The following is a 25,476-nucleotide window of genomic DNA, read 5'->3' on the forward strand; positions in this document are numbered from 1 at the left end:
GGAGCAGTTGGAATGGTTTCTCCGACGGAGAAGCAACTGGGAATCCCATCGCCTATGCGAGGGATTAGTGTGTGAAAGGGAAGAGAAAGGAGCATTTGGGTGCCTCCTGCGGCGGATGTGAAGGGATTTATAGGGCCGAGGTTTTGCTAGGGTTTTTTAAAAGAGAGGGAGCGTGAGCCGCATTTTTTGACTCCGAGGTGGGTTTGCCAATTGCCACCGTTGGATCACATGTGATGAATTTGATCATCAAATGTGAGCTCGAACTTCGGAACCCGACCCGAATTGCAGAATCCGGAGGCATGAGCTAATGTGCTCAAGACCTTGGTATTCCCGACTTGGTTGTATCTCTTTCCTTGTGCGACTATTTCTGTCATGATATAATATAATGTACAATTTATTAAGGGTGATGTATTTAAATGGGATTTTGAAAATTTTTAATTTTTTTAATGAATCTAAGGGTATGCAATCAAAATTTTAAGTGATTCTTTAAAATTCAAAGTATTCAATAAGAATTTTAAGATGGTTTATTAAAATATTTAGAAATCCGGATGCATTCAATTACGATTTCAAAGAAGTTTACAACATTCAACGTGTATTCAATTAGAAACTAATTGTAAAGAATTTGAAAAAGTTGAGGAATTCAATTGGAGAGATTTCGTAATGTATTTTAAGCATTCTCAAGCCTCACATCTTCCTATGAGATTTCACGGGAATTAAACTAAAATTTTACATGAAATATCTATAAATCAATTAAACTCCATAAAAATTTATAGATTTATAAATCTATTAAAATCTCTCAAATCCCCAATTGAACACACCCCTAAGTATGTTAAGATGTTTGATAAAAAAAAAAAAAAGAGTATGTTAAGATGAACATGGTACTCAAACATGAGACTAGAGAAATGCAACCCAAACCCATGACTTGAATCCAAGAGTCAGATCTTAGGCTTTTATTCACTGATCACGGGAAAGATGATAGTGACCTCCAATATTACCTTACAGAATAATGGAGCTTTCGGTAATATTTCTTTATTTTTCTTATCGATATATGCTCTGTGATACCGTTGGATTAGTCTGATACTTACTGTTAGATTATTCGGCATATCATTTGTGGTAAATCTAGTGATTCATGTTTGCTTTTTTACCCTTTCATGTTTCACCTGGAAAGTAGTAGTAGTAGTTTTTGATAACGTCGTAAAATAGTTGGATAGGTTGAGTGTTTCTGGACTAACTGAATGATAATCAATAAGCTTTGGATTACTAATTGAGATTTCTTTGGATTAAAGCTTGGATGTGTAGTCTTGCTTTTTATATTTTATTTTAACATGATTATTACATCGTATTGCTTGTGTACCAATTGATAGCTTGACAAAATGCTGAATACAATTCTTTCATTTTTCATGTTCGTGTTCTCATGCTCTCTCTTACACAGGATGGAATTGGGCTTCTGATGGATATGATCCCAGAGTGTGTCTAACTGTGTATTTGAAGTTGAGCAAGGTTTTTGGTGGTGACGATGCACTCAGAGGTTATCTTTCAACCCATCCATCCGGGAAAAAGAGAGCTGAGTTGCTGGCTCATGCTAAGATCATGGAAGAAGCAGTAGCTATATATACCATGATGTAAGAGCAGGACGCGGGGTTGAAAGCTTTCTTTTGAACAATCAGTAATCACCATGCAACTACTGACGTAGTTACACTTTCTCATTTTTTTTTCTCATCTGAAGTTGTAGTAGTTTTGTAGTTAAAAACATATACGTCAACATCTCATATGACAGGGATGATGCAGAGCTTATTGAGAAAATTGTAGAAGATATTTTTAAGAAATTGATCCTCATCTCATCATCAAGAAGCAAAGATAATGGCTTGGTTGCATAACATGCATTCATTATTGCATCCTCTTGGAGTTAAAACTAATGATGTTCGCATTGTTGGAACATGGGGTATGGGTGGTTTAGGTAAAACAACCATCGCTAGAGTTGTTTATGATAAAATCGCTAGTCGATTTGAAGCTTGTTGCTTTCTTGAAAATTTCAAGGAAGGTTTCATGAAGCATGGCAAACTACATGTAGGCAGAACTTCTATCGAGTATCTCGAACAACAAGGTGGGGAGTTCCGACGTTTCGAATAAAGGTTTCCAGGTGATGTTAAATAGCCTAGGTCAGAGAAAAGTTCTTATTGTTGTTGCTGATGTGGACGAATTAGAACAAATTGAAGCTTTACTTGGAGAGCAACATTCCTTTGGTGGTGGAAGTAGAATTATTTTAACTACTAGAGATTTGCAATTACTAAGCATAGCTGATGAGATATATAAGCCCAAGATTTTAAGTGATTATGGAGCTCTAGAACTCCTTAGGCGGTACGCCTTTAGCAAAAACCAACCCAACAGAGATTATGATGATCTCTCGACTCGTGCCGTAAAATATGCTCAAGGTATGCCTTTGGCACTCAAAAGTGTTTGGGAGCTTTTCTTGAAAGCAAAACTGTATGCCAGTGGGAATATGAGTTAGAAAAAATAAGGAAAATCCCACAAAAGGGAATTCATGATGTGCTTAAAACAAGCTTCGATGGACTAGATGACACGGAGAAGGATATCTTTCTAGATACTGCATGTTTCTTTAAAGGCATGAGAGAAGACTATGCAACTGAAAATCTGCACAGCTGTGGTTTCTATCCTGATATTGGAATAAGAGTTCTAATTGATCGAGCTCTCTTAATTTTCTCATGGAAGGGGGAACCGGAGATGCATAATTTATTAGTGGAAGAGCCTGGGAGACGAAGTAGGTCGTGGAATTATGAAGATGTTCATCATGTGCTAACTAAAACAACGGTGATAATTTTTTTTCTTATGCAATGTTTAGTAGAAAGCTTCAAATTTGACCAAAATCAATTTCTTAAGCTCGTTCGATAACCACTTTTGTTTCCATTTTTAATTTTTCATCTTCATTTTTTTCAATAATTGAAAATTGAAAACAATTACAAACAAGTTATGTGTTTTCAATTTTCAGATTTCTAAAAAAATAATCAAAACATAAGTGAAAAGTGAAAACAAAATGATTATCAAACGGTTTTTTAAGAAACAAGCATTAACTTCATAATCTAAACTGAGGTTCTCTGCTTTTTCCTTCCCTTTGATTTGCACAGGGTACAAAAACAGTTGAAAGCATAATCCTAAATTCGTGGAACTCAGATGAGGGATGCTTAAATGTTGAAGCTTTTGATAATATGACCAAACTAAGACTTCTCAAGATCAGTGCTCACGGCATTCAACACCTGAATGGGCACTTAAAGTTTCTTTCTAGTGAGTTGAGGTGCCTCTCCTGGTTTAGATTCCACCATAAGTCTTTACCATCCAACTTTCAATTCAAAAATCTTGTTAACCTTGATATGCAATTTAGTATCATTAACCGACTTTGGAAGGCAACCCAGGTACGTACAATCATCACTTACATGTATATGTTTCTTTTAAATGTTTGGGTTCTGAGATGTCTTGTTAAGTAATGCATGTTTTCTTGAATATTTTAACAAACGCCGGAAACGTTGAAATTCATCAACTTAAGTTATTCTCTATGCCTTGAGGAAACCCCTGACTTCACAAGGGTGCCAAATCTTGAGAGGCTAATTCTTCAACGTTGTATAAAGTTAGTTAAGGTTCACCCATCTATTTTGAATCATACAAAACTTGTTTTATTGGATCTGGATGGGTGCACAAAACTTAAAATTCTAGCCAGCAGCATTGGTATGCAATCTCTCAAAACTCTTGATCTTTACGGTTGCACAAGTCTTGAAATGTTTTCAGAGATTTCAGAAGTTATGGAGAAACTATCAAAGCTTAATTTATCCCGATCAAAAACAAAAATTAAAGAACTATCATCATCAATTAATAATCTCATGGGGTTGAAGCATTTGTATCTAAAAGATTGCAAGGAACTTAGGAGTCTTCCAAGCATCATTAGTATGAAATCTCTTAATACCCTTAATCTTTCTGGTTGCTCGAGTCTTGAGATGTTTCCAGAGATTTCAGAAGTTATGAAAGGACTAAAAGATCTTCATATATCCGAATCAAAAATTAAAGAACTGCCCTCATCAATTAATAAACTCACATGGATGAGTTTTTTGGATCTAAGAGATTGCACGAAAATTAAGAGTCTTCCAAGCATCATTGATATGAAATCTCTCAAAGCCCCTATTCTTTCTGGTTGCTCGAGTCTTGAGATGTTTCCAGAGATTTCAGAAGGTATGGTGAAGTTAGAAGAGCTTTATTTATCCAGGTCAAAAATTAAAGAACTGCCCTCATCCATTAATAATCTCACAGGGTTGCGTTATTTGGTCCTACGTGATTGCAAGGGGCTTAAGAGTCTTCCAAGCATTTTTCGTATGAAATCTCTCAAAACCCTTGATCTTTCTGGCTGCTCGAGTCTTGAGTTGTTTCCAAAGATTTCAGAAGTTATGGAGAAACTATCAAGGCTTCATATATCCGAATCAAAAATTAAAGAACTGCACTCGTCAATTAATAAATTCACGGGGTTGAGTTTTTTGGATCTAGGAGATTGCACAAAACTTAAGAGTCTTCCAAGCATCATTGATATGAAATCTCTCAAAGCCCTTGTTCTTTCTGGCTAATCGAGTCTTAAGATGTTTTCAGAGATTTCAAAAGGTGTGGTGAAGTTAGAAGAGCTTAATTTATCCAGGTCAAAAATTAAAGAACTGCCCTCGTCAATTAGTAATCTCACAGGGTTGTGTTATTTTGTCCTACGTGATTGCAAGGAACTTAAGAGTCTCCCAAGCTCTTAAAACCCTTGATCTTTCTTGCTGCTTGAGTTTTGAGTTGCTTCCAAAGATTTCAAAAGTTATGGAGAAACTATCAAGGCTTTATTTATCCGGATCAAAAATTGAAGAATTGCTGTTATCAATGAAAAATACGGGGTTGAGTTATTTGGGTCTAGAATTTTGCAAGGAACTTATTAAGAGTCTTCCAAGCAACATTTGTCAACTTGAATCTCCTAGAAATGTTACTCTTTATGGTTGCCCAAAATTTGATCTTCGTTCGGATGGAACATCTATCAAAGAGATTACCTGGTTTCAGGAGCTTGAGGGATTGAGAGACTGAAGAATCCTTGTTCATCTCGGTGGGTGCGCATATCTTTCTCAGTTACCTATCAAGTTTGAGGATTTAGTACGCTTGTGGGCAGTGGCGAATCTAGGATTTCAAGATCGGAGGGTATTAAGATAAAAGTTCAAAAAAAAAAAATTACACTACTTTGGTTCCATATCACTATTTTTTTTTGAAATTGGTTCATTGAATAATCAAAATTAATTAACCACATCAAGTGACCTAGTGGTAAAGGTGCGAATTTCGGCTCTCAAAATACGAAAAACAGGTAGGTCCTGGGTTCGAGGCTCCAAGCTGGTGAGTCTGCTTGACTGTGGTAAGGAGAAAGTTGAAATGTCTCTGTGAATCTTCCAGGCCCCTAGAAGGAGTGGATAACCGTGGCTTGCCACTAGTTGTCCCGCTTTAAAAAAAAAAATAATAATAATCAAGATTAATCTCAAAGGTAATAAAACCAACAAATTCTCCTCAGCAACATAACGAATCAATTAATGAATCTATGAAGATGAAATTTGTTAATGTAACATATATATTACAATTGAGAGTTGAGACTAGAGCTTAGAATTAAAAAAACTTAAATGAATTTGGAAGAAATAAAATTAGGCAGCTAGAGGTGGTGGAACGGCAAATGCTACTAGGGGACGGGTAACTTGAGTTTAAAGTTGGGAGGTTGCGACGATTTCGAGGATTAAAACAAAAATTAGAAACCTCTTCTTCTTCGTTATAAGCATTGCTGCACGCACATCCATGGAGGCAACAAGCCTCTTTGCTCCATCTGTCCAAATTGTTGAAGGATCCTAAAGGTCGATCATAAGTGTTTCTTCGGATTTCCAGAGGGTCCCAAGACCTTTTGGGTCCCTATATGGATCCATCCATGCTTGTGGGACAGTGCAGTAGAAGTTGATAATTGGGATACTGACATTTAGACATGTGTACTATACTCCTAAACATCATCCACATCCACTACAGAGTTCGGTAATGAAAGTTTGACACGTGTACAAACATCATTGGCATTCATGGCGGCTACACGCCATATGACAGAGCTTCGTCTTGGCCAAGGTCCCTCTCACCCAAACCCCCCAATTTCTAGGTAATCAAAATTCAAAACTTATTTTTGATTCGGAATTACATTTCTATCTAAAAAAAGAAATAATTTTCAGGGGTTTTGCGTACACTCTGACTGTGCTGATAAACACATGGATACGTTTTGAAGCAATCAATCGGTGGCTACGCCGCGTGCGGCGGCTTTCAATTGCTTATGTGATTATGTCGCCAGGGAGAGGTACTTTTGTTGCCTATCTTTTCCTTCGGGTTTGGCAGGTTCAATTGCTTATGTGCTGCTTTTATTTCTTAATACTTTTGATTTGTGCTCGTGCAGTGACTCTGAAGATAGTGGTATGTCAATACCCGTTGCTAACTTGTCAATGCCACCGGTGTTCCTCCAATTTGGGTGAAAGGTAGTTTGCATTTCCTTTTATCTCAGCATTTCTATATCTGCAAATTACAGTGGACGAGCTCTCTGAGTTTGTGTAAATGGCTATATTACTCTTAGATTAGATTGCTTTTTTGGCGAAAGTGGGGTGTAATGACGGGATTTTCAATTGCTTCTCGTATGCATCGTCAACACATTCGTAACTTAACAAATACAATCGAAAACTAACAACTCCAACTCTTGGAATTTATCGCTAAATAAACATGTGATCCACAGGGCCGGCCCTGGCCCAGTGAAAACGGGGCACCTTTGTAGGGCCCAAGTTTTTTTGAAGCACTTCTTCCTTCGCGAGTTGCGACAGCGGCCTCCAGAGCCTTTCTTCCAGACCAGTGCCGTTCCGCCGCATCTTTCCTTATTGCCTCTTGACCTTCGAAATCGGTGCAGAGATCGCCCAAAACTTGACTGAATGTAAAAGAATCGGTCGCCGTGGTTCACCGCTGCAGTCCCTCTGTGCGCACCTCATTGAGCTTTCCGGGTACTCTGCTCGGAGCACACAGTGAGTACTATACTAATATTTCACTAAAAAAATGCCCATTTATATGTTTAATTGTTAAATTTGTGATTAAATTCACTGCTGCTTGTTTTCTACTTATTGGGTTTGAGATGTGATGGACTAATAGAAGTCGTGTTTTTTTACTGCAATTTCTGTATGGTTTGAGATGTGAAGGACTAATGAGATTGCTTTGGTGGGGGTGTTCCCCCGTAACTGATCCGTAAGTAAAATATTGATTCTCTGGGTGCCTGATTAGTGAAGAGCCTTAATTTCATAGCTCCTTCCATTTTTTTCAACAATTTGGTCCTACTAAGTTGATTACTTGATTATTTCAAATTTTGAATGTATAGCTCACTATTTGGTGCCCCCTGATCTGCAGTTTTTAGGTTGCGTTGAAATTTCCTTACTTGAAACTAACTATTGGGTAAAGTGATGAACATCCATGGGAACCATGGGATACATTTTAAATTAGGCTCTAATGTGCTTCAAGCTCAATTGAACTTGGTTACTAGCTTTTCTTGATCTTAACCAGTTGATGCATGGTAATTAAATTCTCCAGAAGAATCACTGGGATTCGTCCTTGCAGATGAAGGTTTCCATGTATGGGTAGGGCATGTGTGTGGAACACGATGGATCATGGACACCCATCTTTATCAGAAAAGAATAAGATTTATGCTTTACTGTAGGATTTTTGGAATTGGAAGTTGGCAGGAATTGGCTCTACTTGATCTACCAGAAATGATGCATTGCATATATTCGACAACAAGCTCCAAAGTCCTTGTTGTTGGACATTCACAGGTCTTACACCTTTTCATCTATTTAACATCTCCTTCCCTTGCTGCAACTTCTGGTGTTTACTCAATTTATTCATGTTATCAGGGAACAATCATGTCTTCAGCTGCTCTCACCTAGCCGGATATAGCAGAAATGGTCGAAGCTGCCGCTCTTTGTCCAATTTGTAAATTGAGTATTTCTGTAGTTAAAATTTTCTTAGTATTAGCTGCTCGATCATTGCTGAGTCGCTGACCAGGTGCGATCGATTAATGGCTGCTTCTTCTTCTGGCCTTGGTGGGAAATACGATGTGTTCATCAATTTCAGAGGGGAAGACACTCGGAGGGGCTTCGTCAGCCATCTCTACAACGCTCTGGTTAAGAAACCAATCAACGCCTTCATTGATGCCGAAAAGCTCAGAAAAGGCGACCACCTTTCCGAGCTCCTGACAGCGATTCGAGAATCAAGGCTTTCGATTGTAGTTTTCTCTCAAAACTATGCTTCTTCCACTTGGTGCTTGAAAGAACTTGTGCAAATCCTGGAATGCAAGGATAACCAGATTGTACTCCCCATTTTCTATGAAGTTGATCCGTCTGATGTTCGTAAACTCAAGAAAAATTTCGCGGAAGCTTTTGCTCAGTACGATCGCGATACTAACGCTGAAATGGAAGAGGTTCAGAGCTGGAGATCTGCTCTTACCACTGCCACCAGTTTATCCGGCTGGGATTCGCGAAACTACGAGTAAATCCTAATTTGTTTTAGTTTCCTATTAATTTTTGGGATTTTTGTAACGTTTAGGGGTAATTTTATAAATATTTAGTTTTTAGTTTTTATTTCTATTTTTTTGAAAACTAACAGATGAAAAAGACCCATTAATTATTATTTGGTGGTGTTATTATTATTGTTTTTTAAATTTGACAGGAATGATGCAGTGCTTATTGAGGAAATTGTAGAAGATGTTTATCGGAAATTGATCGACATCTCTTCATCATCAAGGAAAGAGAATGGCTTGGTTGAAATGGATTCTCATATGCAGGAAATGCATTTATTATTATATCCTCCCGGAGGTGAAACGAATAATGTTTGCGTTGTTGGAATATGGGGTATGGGTGGTTTAGGCAAAACAACCATCGCCAGAGCTGTTTATGATGATATCGCTTGTCAATATGAAGCTTGTTGCTTTCTTGAAAATGTCAAGGAAGATTTCATGAAGCACGGCAAACTACATATGCAAACAGAACTTCTATCTAGTATCTCGAACAACAAGGTGGGGAGTTACGACATTTCGAAGAAAGGTTTCCAGGTGATGTTAAAAAGCCTTGGTCCGAGAAAAGTTCTTATTGTTGTTGATGATGTGGACGAATTAGAACAAATTGAAGCTTTACTTGGAGACCAACATTCATTTGGTGGTGGAAGTAGAATTATTATAACTAGAGATTCGCAATTACTAAGCATAGCTGATGAGATATATAAGCCCAATATTTTAAGTGCTTATGGAGCTCTGGAACTCTTTAGGCGGTACGCCTTTAGGAAAAACCAACCCAATAGAGATTATGATGATCTCTTGAGTCGTGCCGTAGAATATGCTCAAGGTCTGCCTTTGGCACTCAAAGTCTTAGGAGCTTTTCTTCTTAACAAAACTATACACGAGTGGAAAGATGAGTTAGAAAAAATAAGGAAAATCCCGCAAAGGGGAATTCATGATGTGCTTAAATCAAGCTTCGGTGGACTAGATGAAACAGAGAAGGACATCTTTCTAGATATTGCATGTTTCTTTAAAGGGATGAAGAAAGACTGTGCAATCGAAATTCTGGACAGTTGTGGTTTCCATCCTCATACAGGAATAAGAGTTCTGATCGATCGAGCTCTCATAACTGTCTCAGGGAAGGGGGAACTGGAGATGCATGATTTATTAGAGGAAATGGGTCGAGAAATCGTCCGCCAAGAATCTATCAAAGAGCCTGGGAGACGAAGTAGGTTGTGGAGTTTTGAAGATGTTCATCACGTGCTAACTCAAAATACGGTGAGAAATCTTTTTCTTTTGCAATTGCTAGTAGAAAGCTTCAACTTTTGACCAAAATCAATTTCTTAAGCCTGATTGATACCCCATTTTGTTTTCAATTTTTAATTTTTAGTTTTTATTGTTTTAATAATTGAAAATTGAAAACAATTAAACTAAAAACGAAATGATAGTTTAAACGAAATGATTATCAAACGGCTCCTTAAGAAACAAGCATTAATTTCATAATCTAAACTAAGGTTCTCTATATTTTCCTTTACTTTGCACAGGCTACGAAAGCAGTTGAAAGCATAATCGTGGATTTCTCATGCTCAAAGTGGGAATGCGTAAATGCTGAAGCTTTTGTTAGTATGACTCAACTAAGACTTCTCAAGATCGGTCATAGGGGCTACCCTTTTAAACATGATTACTGCAAACACCACCTGACTGTGACCTTTAAGTTACTTAACTTGAGGTATCTCTCCTGGTTTTATTTCCCTCTCAAGTCTTTGCCATCCAACCTTCAATTCAAAAATCTTTTGGAACTTGACATGCAATATAGTCTCATTAACCGACTTTGGGAAGGAACCCAGGTACGTACAATCATTACATGTATTTGTTTCTCTTAAATGTTTGGGTTTTGAGTGAGATGTCTTGATTAAATAATGCATGTTTTCCTGAATGCTTTAACAGATGCTGGAAAAGTTGAAATTCATCAATTTAAGTTATTGTATATACCTTAAGGAAACCCCTGACTTCACAAATGTGCCAAATCTTGAGAGGCTAATTCTTCAAAGTTGTATAAGATTAGTTGAGGTTCACCCGTCTATTTCGACTCTTACAAACCTTGTTTTATTGAATCTGAATGGGTGCATAGAACTTAAGATTTTACCCAGCAGCATTCGTATGAAATCTCTCAAAACCTTTAATCTTTGTGGCTGCTGTAGTCTTGAGATGTTTCCAAAGATTTCAGAAGTGATTGAGGGGTTAGAAGAGCTTGATTTATCCGGGTCAAAAATTAAAGAGCTGTCCTCGTCAATCAATAATCTCACGGGGATGAGTCATCTGAACCTAAAAAATTGCAAGGAACTTAAGAGTCTTCCAAGCAGCATTTGTATGAAATCTCTCAAAACCTTTAATCTTTATGGCTGCTGGAGTCTTGAGATGTTTCCAGAGATTTCAGAAGTGATTGAGGGGTTAGAAGAGCTTGATTTATCCGGGTCAAAAATTAAAGAACTACCCCCGTCAATTAATAATCTCACGGGGTTGAGTCATTTGAACCTAAAAAATTGCAAGGCACTTAAGAGTCTTCCAAGCAGCATTGGTATGAAATCTCTCAAAACCTTTAATCTTTTCGGCTGCTCGAGTCTTGAAATGTTTCCAGAGATTCCAGAAGTGATTGAGGGGTTAGTAGAGCTTGATTTATACACGTCAAGAATTAGAGAATTGCCATCATCAATTAATAATCTCACGGGGTTAAGTTATTTACGCCTAGATGATTGCAAGGAACTGAAGTATCTTCCAAGCAGCATATGTCAACTCAAGTACCTTGTCTGTCTCTCTTTCTGGTTGTACAAAATTTGAGGTGTTTCCAAGCATTGAAGAAAATATGGAAGGATTAAGAGAGCTTTTCTTGGATGGAACATCTATCAAAGAGCTTTTCCCCTGGATTGAACGGCTTACGGGGCTTCAGTATTTAAATCTGATAAACTGCAAAAGACTAGTACATCTTCCTGACACTCTGTATTTGGCACGCCTTATCATACACACATAGCTTCGTCTTGGCCTTGGTCCCTCTCCCCCCAACCCCAAATTTCTAGGTAATCAAAATTCAAACCCTACTTTTGATTCAGAATTAAATTTCGAAATTTGGGACATTTTATTATCTGAATAAAGAAATAATTTTCAGGGGTTTTGGGGTGCTCTCTGCTGATAAACAAATGGTTACGAAGCTCTGTTTTGAAGCAATCAATTGGGCACTACTCCGCATTGCGGCGGCTTTGGTGGAATTGGCGTGGTCAGACGGCTAGCCACGGCCGGATTTCTTCAAACCCCAAGAGGTGGCATTTCCAAGGAGTGGTACATAACTCCGCCGCCATAACTGTCTCAGGGGCGCAGGAACTAGAGATGCATGATACATTAGAGGAAATGGGTTGAGAAATTGTCCGCCAAGAATCTATCAAAGAGCCTGGGAGACGATGTAGGTTGTGGAGTTATGAAGATGTTCATCACGTGCTTACTCAAAATACGGTGAGAAATCTTTTTCTTATGCAATTGTAAGTAGAAAGCTTCAACTTTTGACCAAAATCAATTTCTTAAGCCTGATTGATACCCATTTTTGTTTTAATTTTTAATTTTTAGTTTTTATTGTTTTAATAATTGAAAATTGAAAACAATTCAACTAAAAACGAAATGAGAGTTTAAACGAAATGATTATCAAACGGCTCCTTAAGAAACAAGCATTAATTTCATAATCTAAACTGAGGTTCTCTGTATTTTCCTTTACTTTGATTTGCACATGCTACAAAAGCAGTTGAAAGCATAATCGTGGATTTCTCGTACTCAGACTGGGTATGCTTAGATGCTGAAGATTTTATTAGTATGACTCAACTAAGACTTCTCAAGATCAGTCATAAGTACTCAATTTTTAAACATGATTACTGCAAACACCACTCGATTGGGCCCTTTAAGTTACTTAACTTGAGGTATCTCTCCTGGTTTGAATTCCCTCTTAAGTCTTTGCCATCCAGCTTTCAATTCAAAAATCTTGTTGAACTTGACATGCAATTTAGTCTCATTGACCGACTTTGGGAAGCAACCGAGGTACGTACAATCATTACATGTATTTGTTTCTCTTAAATGTTTGGGTTTTGAGTGAGATGTCTTATGAAGTAATGCTTGTTTTCCTGAATGTTTTAACAGACGCTGGAAAAGTTGAAATTCATCAATTTAAGTTATTGTCAATACCTCAAGGAAACCCCTGACTTCATGAATGTGCCAAATCTTGAGTGGCTAATTCTTCAAAGTTGTATAAGATTAGTTGAGGATCACCCGTCTATCTCGACTCTTACAAACCTTGTTTTATTGAATCTGAATGGGTGCCAAGAACTTAAGATTCTACCCAGCAGCATTCGTATGAAATCTCTCAAAGGTTCTGTTGGAAATTTGGTGCCGCGTGATCTGAAGTTTTCAGGTTCTGTTGGAATTTCGTTTCTTGAAACTAACTATTTAAAATTAGGCTCTAATTTGCTTCAAACTCAATTGTAATTGGTTACTGGCTTTTCTTGATCTTAACCACGTGATGCATGGTTCTTAAATTCTCCAGAAGAATCGCTGTGATTCGTCCTTGCAGATGAAGGTTTCAATGTATGGGTAGGGAATGTGCGTCAAACACGTTGGAGTCAGGGACACACATCTTTATCAGAAGAGAACAAGATTTATGCTGTACTGTAGGATTTTTGGGAATTGGAGTTGGCAGGAGTTGACTCTATTTAATCTACCAGAAATGATGCGCCGCAGATATTTGACAACAAGCTCCGAAGTCTTCGTTGCTGGACATTCACAGGTCTTACACCTCTTCATCTACTTCACATCTTCCCTTGCTGCTACTTTTGGTGTTTATTCAATTTATTCATGTTTTTAGGGAACAATCATGTCTTTAGCTGCTCTCATCCAGCCGATATGGCAGAACTGGCTGAAGCTGCCGCTCGTTTGTACATTTTGGATTCAACATGTGATGGCTATGTTGACCGTTTGGAGTGCTTGTGTATGATTTTGCTTTTGATCGTCAGGGTTTCGGTACTATGTTCCCCCGGCTGTATGTTTTTTCTTCAAGTAATATAATATGGGCGTGAGGGCCTAGCCCTCTAGCTTTGATTGGGTTCCAGCCCTCTTTAAATATTTTTTTTTTACTTTTTGCTGTTGTACTGGACAAAAGGCACATTTTGAGGGTTCGCGGGCACCAAAAAACCCAGGAACACCCCTGGTGGTCTAATATCCTTATGGATAGGTGTTAAGTTTTTATCTATACGTCTCGAGTTCAAAACTCCTTTTATAATGTAATGGTTTCGAACTTTCTCTTTAATAATAGAAATTTTCTTTTCTAAAAAAAATGTATGTAAAGAATTTGTGTAATTTTGAACGCAAGAAATAAAAATAGTTAACTGAGTCACTCATTAAAATTATTAATCTCACGTTTAATCATCTTATATATGAATGAGAGTGTTTTATTTTATTTTATATTTTTATTACGAACGATATTTTACATTAATATATATGTATGTATGTATGTATGTATGTATGTATGTATGTATGTATGTATATGTGTGTGTGTGTATATATATATATATATATATATATATATATATAAAAGAGAGGGAAAAATGTTTAAACTCAAAACACAATGAGTTAAAAAATAGACCCCATGATTAGAGCAATTAATCACCTGCAATTCTTGTCTTTCTAGTTCTAAGTAAACGTAAAATGTTTGTATGAGGCAAGTAACCCTCTCAACAGTAATGATTTTAGGAAGGCCGAAGTGTTTGACTGCACAAAGCTTTCTAAAATCTCAAAGATGCCCACCGTAGTTAACTTTTTATTTTCGACGTTTATCATCCTATAATAAAATTTTAAATGTGACATACTACTCGAATCTAACGATACCAGGTCCACTAAAAATCTTTTTTTTCTTTTTTTTTTTCCCTGAAAAACAAGGAAGAAAAATGTGAGAAGAATCAATCACTTCTCTTCATTTTTTTTTTAGAACTTTAACGAAAAGCATTCGGTACTGTTCATTTTAATGAAAAATCACTTTTTTTATATTAAAAAGTCAATCATAATATTATTCACTTTATCTTTTATTTTATCTTTATCATTAAAACTCAAAGTTTTTAAATCATTTTTATTATTTTTTTTTTTCTTTGCTGTTCACTCACTCTATCTCCCTCCCTCTCTCCTAATCCTAAAGTTCGGTAGTTGACACATGTTCTACACATGGTTTTTTTTTTTTTTTTTTTTTTTTTTTGGGAACAAAGGCAACATATAATCAACTACAAACATTACAACGGGCCAAAATATACAAAGCAAAGGTCCAAAACCGAAATACAAAAACAAAGAACAGCAACCCAACCAAAAGTTGAGACCAAAACAAAAGAAAACCCAGAAACATCCTCGTCCGCAGCATTGCCCGCCACCACCGCCACTACAACCATCAAAATAGCAGCCGTGCATGTCGATCTATCCAAAATCTTGCCCCAAATTAAACCGCGCCTCATTGATACCTCTGAGCATAGCTACAGACCACCAACAACCTGCAGCCAATTGAAAGAAGCTCGTGGGAGTCTACAAGCAACACTGCCAACAAAAGGCAGACAACAAAGAGAGGGTGACGGTGCAAGGAACACCCGACACAGTGAAAGCACCAGATCGATACACACCCACTCAAAACACCGCAACAAAACGCGGTCAAAGGTGACTGAAGCTCGGAAATTGGATGAAGATGGATGAGAGACAGGGGAGAGAGGAAGGCAGATCAGCCAAGAAACCCAAGGAAAAAAACAGCGGATGGAAGTAAAGAAAGAGAGGAAGAAAGAAACAAAAGAAAATCCACCGATCCCACAGAACGGTGAGAATCACCCTCAACCAGAGGGAAGGTCTCTCACAGGAGAGAAAGTTCAATTTTATTTGTGGTTCTCTGCACAATGTGCACATGTTCGCTGCTTCAAGATTTACATTTTTTGTGTCTCTACTTGCACCATCGCCATTTCACAGAGAGCCTTCTTCTCTGCTTCTCTGGAATTTACCAGTGAAGGAAAGCTGGAGAGAAACAGAAAGGAAAACTCTACCTTCTGGTTTGAGAGAGAGATGCTCTGCTCCGGCAGACTTTTGGCCGTTTCTTTCGCCCGTAAATCGGTGCTGTCCGTACAAACTGCATGGCTCCGGCTGCTCCAAATTCAGCTAAACAAGAAGCCCTATATCAACAAGCAGCTCCAGATGGAGATCCCTAGCCATGGCTTCGGAGCCCGACTCCTCCTCTTTCGCTCCGTCTGTCGATTCTGATCCCAATCCCGCTGCCGATACAAATCCCGCCGGGTACTTACAGCTTACTGGTATTTGAAAGTTCGTAACTTTATGGGAAAAACCCATGTGATTTATCTGATGTTGATGTTAATTAACCCAAAAATGATACGGAAATTGGTTTGTAGACTGTAATTTTTAGTTTTTACATGCTTAATTGTGCAGATTTTGTATCAGAGAGGGGCCTGAAACAGTGCAGGACGTTGCCGCAATGGAGCTGCAGAAAATTCAAGATAATATTCGGAGTCGTTGCAACAAAATTTTCGTGCATATGGAGGAGGTGAGAGCAATTGCTAGTTGCTACCACTTTCTCAGTTTAGCATGTTTTAAATTACTCTCCAATTGCCATTAGAAATGTGCTCTTTAAGAATGAGCTTCGATATGCGTAGGTTCGCAGGCTGAGGATACAACAGCGGATTAAACGCGCAGAGCTTGGAGCGGTAAATGAAGACCAAGAAAACGAACTTCCTAGTTTTCCATCATTCATTCCATTTTTGCCTCCCCTGGTAAGCTGCTGCCACTGTGAAGACATGTATTTTCATATCCCCGGCATGTTTTAGCCATATTTTGTTGTAGCCTTTTGTCGGTTCATAAAAATTTGCGAAAACTAGTGTTTATGCAGAGTATTAATCACAAGGTGAATGCATTGCTTGCAGAGTTCATACAACCTTAAGCAGTTTTATGCTGTTTGTTATTCAATTATTGCGGGGTTTATCCTTTTCAGTGGCCTCATAGCACCCTCTGAAAGTTCTTTATGCATTAACTTCTTGTGAGATTCACAATTACTAAGCATAGCTGATGTGATATATAATCCCAAGACTTTGAGTGATTCTGGAGCTCTGGAACTCTTTAGGCGGCATGCCTTCGGAAAAAACCAACCCACCAGAGATTATGATAATCTCTCGAATCGTGACGTATGCTCAAGGTCTGCCTTTAGCACTCAAAGTTTTGGGAGCTTTTCTTCGTAAAAAAACTATACACGAGTGGGAAGATGAGTTAGAAAAAATAAGGAAAATCCCGCAAAGAGGAATTCATGATGTGCTTAAAACAAGCTTCAATGGACTAGATGACATAGGGAAAGACATCTTTCTAGATATTGCATGTTTCTTTAAAGGGATGAAGAAAGACCATGCAACTGAAATTCTGGACAGTTGTGGTTTCCATCCTCATACAGGAATAAGAGTTCTAATGGATCAAGCTCTCATAACTGTCTCAAAGGAAGGGGAACTGGAGATGCATGATACATTAGAGGAAATGGGTCGAGAAATCGTCTGCCAAGAATCTATCAAAGAGCCTGGGAGACGAAGTAGGTTGTGGAGTTATGACGATGTTCATCACGTGCTAACTCAAAATACGGTGAGAAATCTTTTTCTTATGCAATTGTTAGTAGAAAAATTCAACTTTTGACCAAAATCAATTTCTTAAGCCCGATGGATACCCATTTTTGTTTTCAATTTTCAATTTTCAGTTTTTATCGTTTTAATAATTGAAAATTGAAAACAATTAAACTAAAAACGAAATGAGAGTTTAAACGAAATGATTAACAAACAGCTTCTTAAGAAGCAAGCATTAATTTCATAATCTAAACTAAGGTTCTCTGTATTTTCCTTTACTTTGATTTGCACAGGCTACAAAAGCAGTTGAAAGCATAATCGTGGATTTCTTGTACTCAGATTGGGGATGCTTAAATGCTGAAGATTTTATTAGTATGACTCAACTAAGACTTCTCAAGATCAGTCATAAGGACTAAATTTTTAAACTTGATTACTGCAAACACCACTTGATTGGGCCCTTTAAGTTACTTAACTTGAGGTATCTCTCCTGGTTTAAATTCCCTCTCAAGTCTTTGTCATCCAACTTTCAATTCAAAAATCTTGTTGAACTTGACATGCAATTTAGTCTCATTGACCGACTTTGGGAAGGAACCGAGGTACGTACAATCATTACATGTATTTGTTTCTTTTAAATGTTTGGGTTTTTAGTGGGATGTCTTATTAAGTAATGCATGTTTTCTTGAATGTTTTAACAGACGCTGGAAAAGTTGAAATTAATCAATTTAAGTTATTGTCAATACCTTAAGGAAACCCCTGACTTCACAAATATGCCAAATCTTGAGAGGCTAATTCTTCAAAGTTGTATGAGATTAATTGAGGTTCACCCGTCTATTTCGACGCTTACAAACCTTGTTTTATTGAATCTGAATGGGTGCCAAAAACTTAAGATTCTACCTAGCAGCATTCGTATGAAATCTCTCAAAACCTTTAATCTTTTTGGCTGCTCCAAACTTGAGATGTTTCCAGAGATTTCAGAAGTGATTGGTTTATTCGGGTCAAAAAAATTAAAGAACTGTCCCCGTCAATTAATAATCTCATGGGGTTGAGTCATTTGGACCTAGAAAATTGCAAGGAACTTAAGAGTTCCAAGCATCATTTGTATGAAATCTCTCAAAACCTTTAATCTTTCTGTCTACTCGAGTCTTGAGATGTTTTTAGAGATTGCAGAGGGTATGGAGGAGTTAGAAGAGTTTAATTTATCTTGGTCAAAAATTAAAGAACTACCCCTGTCAATTAATAATCTCACGGGGTTGAGTCATTTGAACCTAAGATGTTGTGTGGAACTTAAGAGCCTTTCAAGCAGCATTCGTATGAAATCTCTCAAAACCTTTAACCTTTCTGGCTGTTCCAGTCTTGAGATGTTTCCAGAGATTTCAGGAGTGATTGAGGGGTTAGAAGAGCTTAATTTATGCGGGTCAAAAATTAAAGAACTACCATCGTCAATTAATAAACTTACAAGGTTGTGTTATTTGGTCCTAAGTGATTGCAACGAACTTAAGAGGCTTCCACGCAGCATTTGTATGAAATCTCTCAAAACCTTTAATCTTTCTGGCTCCAGTCTTGAGATGTTTCCAGAGATTTCAGAAGTGATTGAGGGGTTAGAAAAGCTTGATATATCCTGGTCAGAAATTCAAGAACTGCCCTTGTCAATTAATAATCTCACGAGATTGAGACATTTGAACCTAAATTATTGCAAGGAACTGAAGTGTCTTCCAAGCAGCATATGTCAACTCAAGTTCCTTGTCTGTCTCTCTCTTTCTGGTTGTATAAAATTTGAGGTGTTTCCAAGCATTGAAGAAAATATGGAAGGATTAAGAGAGCTTTCCTTGAATGGAACATCTATCAAAGAGCTTTCCCCTTGGATTGAACGGCTTACGGGGTTAGAAAAGCTTGATTTATCCGGATCAAAAATTGAAGAACTGCCTTCGTCAATTAATAATCTCACGGGGTTGGGTTATTTAGGCCTAGATGATTGCAAGGAACTTAAGTGTCCTCCAAGCAGCATTCGTATGAAATCTCTTAAATTCCATAATCTTTCTAACTGCTCGAGTCTTGAGAAGTTTCCAGAGATTTTAGAAGTGATTGAGGGGTTAAAGGAGCTTGATTTATCCGGGTCAAAAATTAGAGAACTGCCCTCGTCAATTAATAATCTCACGGGGTTGTGTCATTTGAACCTAAATTATTGCAAGGAACTTAAGAGTCTCCCAAGCAGCATTTGTCAACTCAAGTCCCTTGTCAGTCTCTCCCTTTCTGGTTGTACAAAATTTGAGGTGTTTCCAAGCATTGAAGAAAATATGGAACGATTAAGAGTGCTTTTATAGGATGGAACATTTATCAAAGAGCTTTCCCCCTGGATTGAACGCCTTACGGGGCTTCAGTATTTAAATCTGAGAACTTGCAAAAGACTTGTACATCTTCCTGACTCTGTAATTTGGCACGCCTTATCACAGAGACATAGCTCCCTTGGCCTGGGTTCCTCTCCACCGCAACCCCCCAATTTCTAGGTAATCAAAATTCAAACCCTATTTTTGATTCGGAATTGAATGTCAAAATTTGGGAAATTTTATTATATGAATAAAGAAATAAATTTCAGGGGTTTGGGTACTCCGTGATGGTAAACACATGGAAACGAAGCTCCATTTTGAAGCAATCAATCGGACACAACGCCGTGTTGTGGCGGCTTTCGTAGAATTGGCGTGGTCAGAAGGCTAGCCACAGCCCCATTTTTTGAATTCCCAAGAGGTGGCATTTTCCATGGAGAGGTACATAACTCCACGGCCGGATTCTTTTGATTTGTGCTTGTGCAGAAACTGTGAAGATATTGGCATGTCAATTCCCGTTGCTAACTTGCTAATGCCGCTGGTGCTCCTCCAATTTGGGTGCAAGGTACTTTGCATTTCCTTTAATTTTAACATTTATATATCTGCAATTACAGTGGATGAGCCCTCTGAATTTGTGTAAATGATGTGGGGTATAATGATGGGATTTTCAATTGCTTGTTGTTTGAATCATCAGCAAACTCTGCATTCATCAGTAAAACAATGATATTCAATACAACGAACAAGAGCTGCTATGCAGCCTTTTAAGTTTTGCAGAAAATTGCATAGTTGACATCCGTCTTGCCTTAACAAATACAACGGAGAAGTTACAACTCAAACTGTTAAAGTTTTCCCAATTTGTGGACAGATTACTTCGTACATTTTGCTTGGTGATTGCTTCCCTTCATGTTTTAGTTGCATGCTCACATAAAATCTGCCAAAAATACACATTTGTCAAGATTTTAAATCCCTTTGTGCACCATTTATTCCGCTGATGAGTTTGATCTTAAAGTTACTTTTGTTGGAAAATTTTGATCTTGAAGTCTGGCACGCATGCTTTTGCGGGGAAGATGCATGAGATTGCATTGTCTGGAATTAGCAGTCTAAAACGGCACAACAAGAGGAGGAATAAATAAGAGCCTCAACGATTTCATCTCTCTCTTCGGAAGAATGTACCTTGTACCAACTAATGCTAAAGCTCTAGACGCTAGAATTGAATGGTTCTGGTAGATATTTCTAGCATCTGTATAAGTACTGTTTGGAGAAGGACGTTATCGCGATTCAGGGCCGGCCTTGGCCCAGTGCAAACAGTGCACCTGTCCAGGGCCGAAATTGTTTTGGGGCACTTCGGGAATCGCGACAGTGGTGACCAGAGCCTTTTTTCCAGACCAGTGCCCTTTGGTCGCAGTTTTCCTTATCAGCCTCTTGACCTCCAAAATCGCTGCAGAAATTGCCCAAAACTCGACTGAATTTTACAGAATTGGTCGCTGTCGTTCACCGCTGCAGTCCTCTGCGTGCAACTCATTGAGCTTTCTGGGTACTCTTGCTCCGAGCACACAGTGAGTACTATACTAATATTTCACTAAAAAATGCCCATTTATATGCTTAATTGTTAAATTTGTGATTAAAGTAACTTTGAGATACCCAGACTGTTAAATCCACTGCTGCTTGGTTTCCAGATTCAGACGAAAGATGGGTACTTACTGGATTTGAGATGTGAAGGACTATTAGAAGTCGTGTTTGCTAGTGCAATTTCTGTATGGTTTGAGATTTGAAGGACTATTGAGATTGCTTTGGTGGGGAGTGTTCCCCATGACTGATCCGTGAGTAAAATATTGATTCTCTGGACGCCTGATTAGTGAAAAGCCTTGCTTTCATAGCTCCTTCCAATTTTTTCAACATATTGGTCCTACTAAGTTGATTATTTCAAACTTTGAATGTATAGCTCAATATTTGGTGCCCCCTGATCTGAAGTTTTCAGGTTCAGCTGGAATTTCCTTTCTTGAAACTAACTATTGGGTAAATTGATGAACATCAATGGGATACATTTTAAATTAGGCTCTAATGTGCTTCAAACTCAATTGAAATTGGTTACTGGCTTTTCTTGATCTTAACAGGTGACGCATGGTTCTTAAATTCTCCAGAAGGATCTCTGGGATTCATCCTTGCAGATCAAGGTTTTGATGTATGGGTAGGGAATGTGCATCAAACACGTTGGAATCATGGACACACATCTTTATCAGAAGAGAATAAGGTTTATGCTTTATTGTAGGATTTTTGGGATTGGAGTTCACGGGAATTGGCTCGGTTTGATCTATCAGAAATGATCCGCTGCAGATATTCGACAACAAGCTCCGAAGTCTTTGTTATTGGAATTCACAGGTTTTACACCTCTTCATCTACTTCACATCTCCTACCCGTGCTGCTACTTTTGGTGTTTTCTCAATTTATTCATGTTATCAGGGAACGATCATGTCTTTGGCTGCTCTCACCCAGCCGGATATAGCAGAACTGGTTGAAGCTGCCGCGCTTTTCTGTCCAATATCATACTTGGAGCATATCACTTCTAAATTTGCTTAGAGTGGTTAACATATATGTTGATCAGGTATTCCCTACCTTCTTCAAAGTATAGCGCATGAATAGCTTGTGTAATAAAATTGATGCATATGTTCATCTTTTCAGATGACTCTTTTTACTTGATGTTATGAGATTATATTAGTAGTAATCTTGTTATCTTTACTATATATGCAGCGAATGGGGCGTCAACCTTTTTGATTCAATATGTGATGGCCATGTTGATTGCTTGGAGTGGTTGTATATGATTTTGTTTTTTATCATTGGGGTTTGCGTACTATGTCCCCTCGTTGTATGTTTATTCTTCAAGTAATATAATATGGGTGTGAGGGCCTAGCCCCCCAGCTTTGACTGGGTTCTAGCCCTCTTTTAATATTTCTTTTTAATATATGTTGCTGTATTGGAAAAATGTATATTTTGAGCATTCGCCCCGGACACAAAAAAACTCAGGACCAGCCCTGTCCAATGTCCTAGTGGAATGGTGTTAGGTTTCTACTCATGCGTCTTGAGTTCGAAACTCTCTGTCTACTAATGTAATAGTTTCGAACTCTTCTTTTAATAATAGAAAATTTTCTTTAAAAAAAAAAGTAAAAGAGTGTGCAAAGAATTTGTCTGATTTTGAACGCATAAGAAATGAAAATAGTTAAATGAGTGACTCATTAAAAATATTAAATGATACTAAATTTATAGGCCGACCACTACAGAGGAGCGAGGGATAGCTGTCCGAGGGCTGAAAGCCAGTAGGAAACCAGTCGTTTCAACTTGCTCCGATCCCAGCTCCTTGTATTTGGAAGGAACTTTGGATTGCAGCGTTGTTGCCGGGAAGAATGTGATTTGTGACAGTGGTATTTGGCTCAGAGTGCAAGAAGGACAGGTGATGAAAGATGCAGGATCCATTGGTATGATTTTGGCAAACACAGCTGCTAATGGAGAGCCAACATTTCTCTCCACTACTTTACCTCCCATAGCATTAAGCTTAGCTTTATTTTTTTAGCTAATGTCAAATTACTTTCCACTACTTTAGAGAGAAGAAAAGGAGATGCCATCTCTTCCTTTAAACTATTCTTCATTTAAATATATTAAATCGAAGGGCACAAAGAAATTACTTTTCATTTGAATATATTAAAGAAAGTTTCTAGACCTGCCTCATTGTTTTATTTATCCATCCACATTATAATCTCATTCACAATAAAAAGTTACCAAATTAAGATGTTATTTTCTCACCAACTTTTATTCCTAAAATATCCTCATTAATTAGCACTATCTCTCCATCTTGAGCTTGTCTCTAAAATTATTGCACCAGTGGAGAAATAGTTTTAGAGTGCTCAGTGACAGACTTTGCACCATTTTTTTTTTATACTGATCGAACTCGATACCCTTTACAGAAGACTACCCTTCCCCAGTTCTTGTTCCACACTTGTGCATAGAAATATCAGCATCTTATACATATGCAGCAAGTCCACATTACAATCAATTCAGGCTGATATCCATTGTTGAACATCCAAGCAAAACAAAAACATTAAATTTGAACCGGAGAGTGGCCGATGAAAGCAGAGAAGAAGCACACTATGATTGCCTGTTTGTCTTCGTCTTCAAAAATTTTATGAGAATTAATTTGCAGAAAATGTAGAATATAGTGTGGAACTAGAACGATTTCAAGCTAAGTCGCACTGGGATTTTATCGTTGAGTTGGGGTTTAAGGGTAGATAAATCATTTGGGAACAGAATGCTATCTTTTAAGGTTTTTATTGGTCATTTTACAAATGAGTAAACTTGTGATTAAAAATTTCATTAAAAAATGGGTGAGGAGACAAGACACTAAAGTGAGAATAACAACACTTATATTAAATGAAAGAGCACGAAAACCTTGCTTGTGCCTGACCAAAATTGTATAAAATGTTTGTCATTAATGTTATTGAAGGGACATAGCAAGACCACATACTTTCGTGCTCAAATTTTAAAAGGAAAACTAATGAAAAGTTAAAAAAAAACTTTAATTTTAATGAAAAATGACAAATAAATGTGTAAATGAATAGTATCAGGAAAGGTAAAAATATGGTTTTTCGTTAAAAGTGAATAGTACCAGAAGTATTTGTAAAACTCCCAATTTTAAAAGGCACATATGCAGACTCGGTTCAGGGTTTTAAAGAGCAGAACATCTTTTGAACTAAGTATTATAAAAATTGAAAATATAACTACAGACCTTGAAACCTGATATAAGTTTTTTGCTTGAATAAAACTCATTGACTAGATTCCACATCAGCAAATTCATTAATTATGTGTGATTTTATACATTAAAATTTTTTTGGATGCCTAAAATACCTCTATTTGGATGATTGATGTACATAATTAAATCCATGCAAATTATAGAGGAGAATTAATAATTTTACAAAAAGAGGAAAAAACAATAATGTTAACATTCATTGCCTAATATATTATAACAACAAAACATGCATAATATATTTAACAATACATGTTAATTAAGTCACGAAATTTATATTTGACATATAATTTAGGAAATTATTTTACACACACATATAATTAAAAAATAAAGCCTAATATATATGAAAACATGCATACAAAATAATTTACCTACAAAATATGGAATTATTTGATTCAAAACTAATTTACTTATATTTTGTAATTATTTGCAGATAAAATAATTTACTTACAAAAATAAATATCGTGCTAATATAAATAAATTTATATATAGGTAGTTAATTTGTACGAAAATAGAGACATGTTATTTGATTCAATTAATTAACCTACATTTTACATAAGTGAGAATTTGCTTTGGACTACTAAGTGAGAATTCTTTCGATTAAAGCTTGGATGTGCAGTTTTTCTTTTTATATTTTATTTTAACATGATTATTACATCATAATGCTTGTGTACCAATTGACACTTGACAAGATCATCATAATGCTTGTGTACCAATTTGATAGCTTGACAAGATGCTGAATACAATTCTTTCATTTTTCACGTTCGTGTTCTCATGCTCTCTCTCTTACACAGGATGGAATTGGGCTTCTGATGGATATGATCTCAGAGTGTGTCCAACTGTGTACGAGAAGTTGAGCAAGGTTATTGGTAGTGACTATGCAATCAGAGGTTATCTTTCAACCCATCCATCCGGGAAAAAGAGAGCTGAGTTGTTGGCTCAAGCTATGATTCATGTACTAGTCTGTAACTCTTGCATGTGTTCTCAATTTCATATGTCACTGGTTGTCAACAATCACAAACTCTCTCCTTGTCATTTCTGTGATTTAGTAACACGTTTGTATATAAATACGACCTAAGTTTCTTTTCT

At 37.2% G+C, this 25,476-nt stretch overlaps 3 protein-coding genes across 18 annotated transcripts; all 3 read left to right on the plus strand.

The window, feature by feature from the left end:
* The first annotated feature begins 6,075 nt into the window (after positions 1 to 6,075).
* LOC108867684 (disease resistance protein RPV1) lies at positions 6,076 to 13,894 on the plus strand. 11 transcript variants are annotated; one of them, XM_048565141.1, is made up of 12 exons: positions 6,076 to 6,199; positions 6,270 to 6,391; positions 6,488 to 6,566; positions 6,818 to 7,097; positions 7,681 to 7,892; positions 7,974 to 8,607; positions 8,788 to 9,889; positions 10,156 to 10,458; positions 10,559 to 11,685; positions 11,775 to 13,058; positions 13,191 to 13,430; positions 13,509 to 13,894. In XM_048565141.1, exons 6-9 carry the CDS (start codon positions 8,138 to 8,140, stop codon positions 11,447 to 11,449), a joined length of 2,766 nt encoding a protein of 921 aa, XP_048421098.1. In that variant the 5' UTR covers positions 6,076 to 6,199; positions 6,270 to 6,391; positions 6,488 to 6,566; positions 6,818 to 7,097; positions 7,681 to 7,892; positions 7,974 to 8,137; the 3' UTR covers positions 11,450 to 11,685; positions 11,775 to 13,058; positions 13,191 to 13,430; positions 13,509 to 13,894. The 11 variants fall into 11 exon arrangements, with proteins under 11 accessions (XP_048421098.1, XP_048421097.1, XP_048421100.1 ...); XM_048565140.1 differs by lacking the exon at positions 6,076 to 6,199 and having other exon boundaries at positions 6,208 to 6,391; positions 11,775 to 12,688; positions 12,788 to 13,058; XM_048565143.1 differs by lacking the exon at positions 6,076 to 6,199 and having other exon boundaries at positions 6,208 to 6,391; positions 11,775 to 12,115; positions 12,396 to 13,058.
* A 1,039-nt stretch (positions 13,895 to 14,933) lies between these two features.
* Positions 14,934 to 23,308, plus strand: LOC103953686 (disease resistance protein RPV1-like). 6 transcript variants are annotated; one of them, XM_048565153.1, is made up of 13 exons: positions 14,934 to 15,955; positions 16,106 to 16,220; positions 16,330 to 16,446; positions 16,597 to 17,296; positions 17,568 to 19,778; positions 19,868 to 20,160; positions 20,636 to 21,151; positions 21,272 to 21,415; positions 21,538 to 21,611; positions 21,710 to 21,783; positions 21,865 to 21,974; positions 22,056 to 22,197; positions 22,344 to 22,554. In XM_048565153.1, the coding sequence occupies exon 5, from the start codon at positions 18,375 to 18,377 to the stop codon at positions 19,593 to 19,595; it is 1,221 nt and encodes a 406-aa protein (XP_048421110.1). In that variant the 5' UTR covers positions 14,934 to 15,955; positions 16,106 to 16,220; positions 16,330 to 16,446; positions 16,597 to 17,296; positions 17,568 to 18,374; the 3' UTR covers positions 19,596 to 19,778; positions 19,868 to 20,160; positions 20,636 to 21,151; positions 21,272 to 21,415; positions 21,538 to 21,611; positions 21,710 to 21,783; positions 21,865 to 21,974; positions 22,056 to 22,197; positions 22,344 to 22,554. The 6 variants fall into 6 exon arrangements, with proteins under 6 accessions (XP_048421110.1, XP_048421111.1, XP_048421108.1 ...); XM_048565154.1 differs by lacking the exon at positions 22,344 to 22,554 and adding an exon at positions 22,857 to 23,308 and having other exon boundaries at positions 21,272 to 21,611; XM_048565151.1 differs by having other exon boundaries at positions 21,272 to 21,611.
* On the plus strand, positions 20,029 to 22,172 carry LOC125468691 (triacylglycerol lipase 1-like). The gene is made up of 6 exons (XM_048564897.1): positions 20,029 to 20,160; positions 21,071 to 21,151; positions 21,272 to 21,349; positions 21,567 to 21,573; positions 21,710 to 21,846; positions 22,056 to 22,172. Exons 1-6 carry the CDS (start codon positions 20,029 to 20,031, stop codon positions 22,170 to 22,172), a joined length of 552 nt encoding a protein of 183 aa, XP_048420854.1.
* Positions 23,309 to 25,476: the final 2,168 nt, after the last annotated feature.

Source organism: the organism of the source record quoted next, unplaced genomic scaffold (assembly GCF_019419815.1).
Source record: "Pyrus x bretschneideri cultivar Hongxiangsu unplaced genomic scaffold, Pyrus_bretschneideri_v1 Contig4, whole genome shotgun sequence".
NCBI classification, from domain to species: domain Eukaryota; kingdom Viridiplantae; phylum Streptophyta; class Magnoliopsida; order Rosales; family Rosaceae; genus Pyrus; species Pyrus x bretschneideri.

Excerpts from the sequence above, each read along its gene's own strand:
- LOC108867684 (XM_048565141.1), top strand. The coding sequence starts at position 8,138 with ATGGCTGCTTCTTCTTCTGGCCTTGGTGGGAAATACGATGTGTTCATC. Across the intron at positions 8,608-8,787 it reads TGGGATTCGCGAAACTACGA|GAATGATGCAGTGCTTATTG; the intron begins GTAAATCCTAAT and ends TAAATTTGACAG. Across the intron at positions 9,890-10,155 it reads ACGTGCTAACTCAAAATACG|GCTACGAAAGCAGTTGAAAG; the intron begins GTGAGAAATCTT and ends TACTTTGCACAG.
- LOC103953686 (XM_048565154.1), top strand. The coding sequence starts at position 18,375 with ATGAAATCTCTCAAAACCTTTAATCTTTCTGTCTACTCGAGTCTTGAG.
- LOC125468691 (XM_048564897.1), top strand. The coding sequence starts at position 20,029 with ATGGAGAGGTACATAACTCCACGGCCGGATTCTTTTGATTTGTGCTTG. Across the intron at positions 21,152-21,271 it reads ACTCTTGCTCCGAGCACACA|ATTCAGACGAAAGATGGGTA; the intron begins GTGAGTACTATA and ends CTTGGTTTCCAG. Across the intron at positions 21,847-22,055 it reads CTTTATCAGAAGAGAATAAG|GGAACGATCATGTCTTTGGC; the intron begins GTTTATGCTTTA and ends TCATGTTATCAG.